At 48.4% G+C, this 5,976-nt stretch overlaps 1 protein-coding gene across 1 annotated transcript in view; it reads right to left on the reverse strand.

The window, feature by feature from the left end:
* Positions 1-5,976, reverse strand: part of EDC3 (enhancer of mRNA decapping 3) — a 33,343-nt gene that overhangs the window by 1,675 nt on the left and 25,692 nt on the right. Inside the window, 2 exon segments of the mRNA XM_007446682.1 lie at positions 1,323-1,540; positions 5,178-5,331. Coding sequence (XP_007446744.1) covers positions 1,323-1,540; positions 5,178-5,331 — 372 coding nt within the window.

The following is a 5,976-nucleotide window of genomic DNA, read 5'->3' on the forward strand; positions in this document are numbered from 1 at the left end:
CTGACCACTCTTTCCCTGTCTCCTTAGCTGGTCTCTCAAGTCCCTGACTTCTATACAAAGAACTCAGTCTAACAACTTCTCTACCTAATCTCTCTTCCTAGGAGACATCTTATCCAGGCTCATTATGGCTTTAAATACCACCCCCACACTTGTAACTCCAGACCAGGTCCCTTAACTTCAGAAGCTTCTCCATCAATCAACGTTTCCACCTGCATATCCAACAGGCATCTCTAACTGAGCTTCTGCTCTTCTTCCCCAAACCTCCCCACCAGCTCTTCCCATCTCAGTGATGGGACCTCCATCCTTCCAGTTACTCAGGCCAAAAACCTTGGAGTCATTCTTAACCCTTCTCTTTCTCTCGTCCCTTACACCCAATCTGTAAACTCTTATCTTCAATATTGCTTCAGAAACTAACCACCTTTCATCACTTCCACGCTGTCTTAGCCACCAACATTGCTCTCTCCAGTTATCACAATAGCCTTAATAACTCTCTTTGTAAGCCTACAGTCTTCTCTCAAACGACAGCCATAATGATCATTTGGAACCTGATTTGGATTATATCTTTCTTCTACTAATTCCTCCAATGACTCTCCATCTCACCCAGAGTAAAATTTCAAACCCTCACAGTGATCCACAGGCCCTTTATGACTGGACCCTGAAATGTCTAAGTCTGCTACCCTCCACCCAACCCTCCAACATTCTGTCTTCCTTCCCTGCTTTATTTGTCTCCGTAACACTTACTGCCATGTGACCCAAAAGAGATATTACTTGTCATCTGTCCTAACCAGAATGTAAGCTCCACGGAAGCATGGATTAAGAAAAAAAATCTGGACTTCCCTGGTGGCACGGTGGTTAAGAATCCATGCTCCTAATGCAGGGGGCCTGGGTTTGATCCCTGGTCTGGGAACTAGGTCTCACATGCATGCCACAACTAAGGAGCCAGCGAGCTGCAACTAAGGAGCCTGCCACAGCTAAGACCCAATGCAACCAAATAAATATTTTTTTAGGAAAAAAAAAAATATCCCCATATCCCCAGTGTCAAAAACAGTGCCCGTTCTGTAAATATCTGTGAAATGAATAAACAGGTCCCCACCTCTCCATTTGAGTAGTGGGAGAAGGAGGAGGGTGAAACGGATAGGAAGTAGGCAAGTCGACACCAAAGGTATTTATTTCCTTAGACACTAAGAGACTACTTACGGGCAAAGCATCCTTTACACTTGTGGTGCTTTTCCACCTGTCACCACTGGGCGGCACCGCCAGACCAATGAAAGCACTGAGGACGGAAAGGGCCTCACTCAGCCCAGCTCTGTGCAAGTGCTCACCTTTGAGGCTAGACACTTGTTGGCCCTGGGTCTTGCTGAAGAGAGACAGTTCGTTGGTAATGGATTCCAGCATCTTCACGAAGTTGGGCAGGAAGAGGATGACCTGGACATCATGGTTGGCTAGGTGCCTCCCACAGCTGATACCCTGAGCCCCCTTCACATGGGGCCCACACAGCAGGGCCACCGTAGGCCTCTGGTGAACATTTTTAGGATTCAACCTGGAACAGAAGGCACAGAAGCGTTATCAGCTGCAAACTTGCCAATCCCTTGCATCATATACCAGGCAAGTGCCTCTCGGCATCTACTGCTCTCAGGGTTCTCGCTAGTCCCAGGTTCCAGAGGGGAATGGACAAAATCCACTGAAGGCCAGGTTTACAGGGTGGCACTCCCACTGTCCCACATCCCGGTGTCATGTCATCTGCTGGGTCCTCTCATTAGGTAGTTCACCCAGATCTTGTTCCATATAACACTGTTGCCAGAACATTGCTTTCTGACCAAGAACACTTACTGTTCTCACCATATGACCTATTAGGTCCAAACTCTTCTTAGCAAAGAGGCTTTTCTACCTCTGCAGCCTTCTTTGCTCTTCTTCCCCAACATGCCTGCTCCACTGCAGGAACACTGGTCTCATCCTTCTCTGCTGCACGTGTAAGGTTCGTTCTTGCTTCTGCTCAAACTATTTCCCCTGCCCAGAAACCCCTTCACTTGTGAAACTCTGACCCACCCCTTTTACGATTACTCTGGCTCAACTCCTAAGACACTCACAGCAAGTACCAAAGACGGTAGTTCTAAATCATCCTCAATCAGTTGCCAGTCCAAGTTCTCTTTACTGAGCTGCCAGTAAGCTAATAAGGGCAATGGTGTAGATACTAATAGTACCTATTTCACATGACGCTGGGTGGATGAATGGATGTAAAGCACTTGTAACAGGAACCGACATACAAAGTACTCAATCGATGCTGGCACTGTTACACTACTGGTCACAGAGGAGGCAGCAGGCAGGCTAGGGGCTTCCCGGCCTCCTAGGCTGGTAGCTGCCTTGGACACCCACTTCCTGATGAAGTCACTCCCAGCTTCCTGCCGTTCAAAGCTGAGACCTCTCTGGTCTCAGAGAAGCCACAAGTAAGGAGGTTTAGAGGATTAGCCCTAGAGCTGTGCCCGACTCAGTCTGCCCCCAGGGCAGGAAGGGAAGGGAAGGGGAGACGAACAGCAAGAAAGAGGCTTAGGCCCCTGCTTAGGGGCGGAGCAGTGACAGTCACTCTTTTTCCCCAAAGAGAGGAAGACAGATGTTGTCAAGCCGAAGAGGAAACGCCCACTCTCCAAATAAATTTGGGGCCATCTGGTAATGTACTTTACATATACACCGAGTCCTTCATTTCCCTCACCATGTTTGCATCTTACGGAAATATGACGAGTACCTCTCCCTTCACGCAGATCCCGCGGAGTTCTGGCATCTGACTCACCCGTGTCTGTTCCCTAAATGGACTCTCCCTCTCACAGAGGCATCCCCATCAGAGGACTCAAAACGGACCACGGCACCCACATACTCAACGGCAGGGTCAGAGTATAGGCACTGGAGACCTGGCTCCACCGTGAACCAGCAATGTCACGTGGGCCAAGATTTTCTGCTGAGCCTTAGCTTTGCTCATCTTAAAACCGGGGTTACTATTTACCTTCGAGGTGAAGCTATGACGATCAAATTAAATGCTGTTGTGAAAGCACAGTGAAAAAATGCATGGTACTTGACATACGTGAAACTGATTACCGTGGTATCTTTCTCAAAGGAAAACCAGCAACTGCTGCAGACGACAGGAGATGGCCCTTCTGAGAGTTCAAACACTGAAAGAATAGACAGGCACAAGGACAGCCAACTCCAAGAAGCTGACTGGAGGAATGTGACTTGGGGAGGACATCCAAACTGCTATTTCTGGGAAGCCACTTAATGGCCTCAAATACTCCCAGGAAGAGGTTATTCCTCAAGTTGCCCCAATGGCTGCTCTGGGAGAAGGTTCAACCGTCATCAGACGCAAGGGCAGGAGATACTCCTTCAGAGAGCAGCTTGCACTACTACCTCCTCTGGGGTCTCCACTGGCCCCGTCCTGGCAGAGGAGAGGCCAGGGATCCAGGCTGGGAAGAGGCCTAAATCAAGGGACAAGGAGGAACGAACACAATGCTATAGGGTGAGGGGAGAGGAGAAGCCAGGAGGGGCAATCTCACAGCCAGCGTGGATCACTTTAGACACCACTCTCCCACAAGGCTACCAAAGTCCTCCTCTTTATTGACAAATACAGCAGATACCTGTCAACTCGAATTGTGCCTGCTCTCTCAGCATCGCCATTGCTGACCATCCCTTTATTCCTCAAACACCATTCCTTTGGTTCTTAAACACTACCCTCTTGGTTCTCTTACCTCTCTGGTTTTAAACTTTCTTAGCTAGTTTGGAAGGCTCCTGATCTCTTAACTCTGCTTTAATGCTAATGTTCCCCAGAATTCCACCCTAGGCCCTTTCCTCCCTTTACACCCTCTCCTTAGAGGAGCTTGCTTATTCTTATACCATGTATCAGATGATGACTTCCAGATCTTTATCTTCTGCTCAGACCTTTTTCTAAACTTCAGATCCTGATTGCCAATGTTTTACTGGATGTCTCACAGGCCTCCTAAACCCAACATACCCAAAACAAAATCCACCATCTCCCCCAAACCTGCTCCTCTTGCACGTCCCTTATCACAGTGAATGCTGTCACTACCCAACCAGATGTCCATGCTAGAACGATTTAAGTTCAGTGATCACCAACACTTCACTTTCTATCACCTTCCATATCCATTCAGTACCCTGCCCTGCTGATTTTACCTTTAAAAATTCCCTCATCCACCCACTTCTCTGATCCCTACTTCCCTGCTTGGGGCCACCATCACCTGGCCCCTAGCTCAGTTTTCTAACTGGTCTCATGGCCCCAGTCTTGCCTCTTCCATTAATCTACTTGGCCAAAGTCGCCTTTTTAAAACACAAGACTAGCCATGTTACAGCACTACTGAAATCCCTTTAGCAGCTCCCTACCTCTCAGCTGTACCAAAGCCCTACTTTCCAGCCACACAAAATGACATGGATCCACGGTCTCCTGATCCTTTCTGCCCTCGGCACACGCTTGTTACTTTTCCCCCTTGCTCTGTAGGACTCAGTTTGGATGTCACTGCTCTAGGAAGTGTGAGTGGCTTCTCCAGCCTGGAGTAGAAATGTGGCTTCCTAGAGAGGCTTCTGTTTCCTCTACCACAGCACTGGACTTTCTAGAGACCTTACTAGGCTACTGGAGGACAGGAGCAGTATTTTCTTATTCTTTGTATCCCTAGCCCTAGCACAAGGTCTGGTACATGGTATCAGTAAACATCCACAAAACTAAGTACTGCCCCTGATATAGCAGCCTAAAAGGGCAAGTGGAAAGGTACCAAAGTCTAGCTCTTATACCCAGTTGTCAGGGTTATTCTAGAAGCTCTCAGGTATGGAACTCAGGATTGATTTTCATCCCAGCCCTCTGAGTGAATGGCGAGTTCCAAAGGCTGGGTCTCTGAAGGTTCTTAGAAAGCAAGCCTCTGGTAGTCAGCAGGAGTCTGAGAGTCAGCTGTTACCACGAAGGAAGAATCAAAGAGTGCTTTGCTGGGAGAAGAATGAGGACTTCCAGGACAAGGGTGAGAGAGGCAAACAAAAACCTTGTAGCATCCAGGAAGTGACTTCACAGAGGTACTCACGATAGAGGAGCAGCCACGGTCTGATGAACTCTGTGTGTGATGCACTGTGGTGGTGCTGAGGCAGAGCAGCATCACCCCACACTCAGCCCCCGCCGATCTGGAGGCATTTACCTGTTGGGTCCTCCGAGTAGGGTCAGTGCCATCTGACTGGCACACACGCCTGTCATCTCCAGTCTCCGCTCCAGAGTCAAGCCATGCTTCTCAGCCACAGACAACAGCTTTTTATGCAGCTCATAGGAAATACTTGGGACAACCAGGCCAGAGTCTGCAGTTTGAAAGGAGGTGAGGAAAAAGGGAAAGTGATTACAGGAAACCAGCTCTACAAATGGGTGTAGTTGATCTGTGAAAGCCAAGACTTTAAGACTGACCCTCCCCAGCCCATCTGCCTGATCTGGGACTTAGGCATGCTATGCAGCTCTCCACAGAGCTCAAGCAGTGCATGGGGAACTGAGTAACAACCCGTTCAGGTTACCACAGAGCAGGGAGGAACTTAAACTCTCTTAGAAGTGTAGCTTTAGACCACAAAGGCCAAATCCATGAAGATGTATTTGGTACTATCAAGAAGAGGCTGCAATCTATCAACCACATTAGAAGAAAACATGCTTTTCTCAAAGTGGGGGAAATGCCATTCCTGGCAGTGAGGTTTTCCTCACAAGCAGACCCCTTATCCTTCCCCAGAGTGGAACAGACACTAGCTAACCCTCCTGACCCTCTTGGTTCCTGCTGTTCAATTTCAAGGCAGGATGACTTGCTCATCCCATCTGCTCCCCACATCTTCCTCCTACTGTCCTCGACTTAGCCCTTCCTTTTGGCTGAAGAAATTCAACTAGGAACTTGTTTTCTTAAATAATTTTGTCATTTTCTCCCCATTTGGGGTGACTGTAACCCAATACTCTTACCACAGGGAAAG

Source organism: Lipotes vexillifer, unplaced genomic scaffold, assembly GCF_000442215.2.
Source record: "Lipotes vexillifer unplaced genomic scaffold, Lipotes_vexillifer_v1.1 scaffold242, whole genome shotgun sequence".
Classification (NCBI taxonomy): Eukaryota; Metazoa; Chordata; class Mammalia; order Artiodactyla; family Lipotidae; genus Lipotes; species Lipotes vexillifer.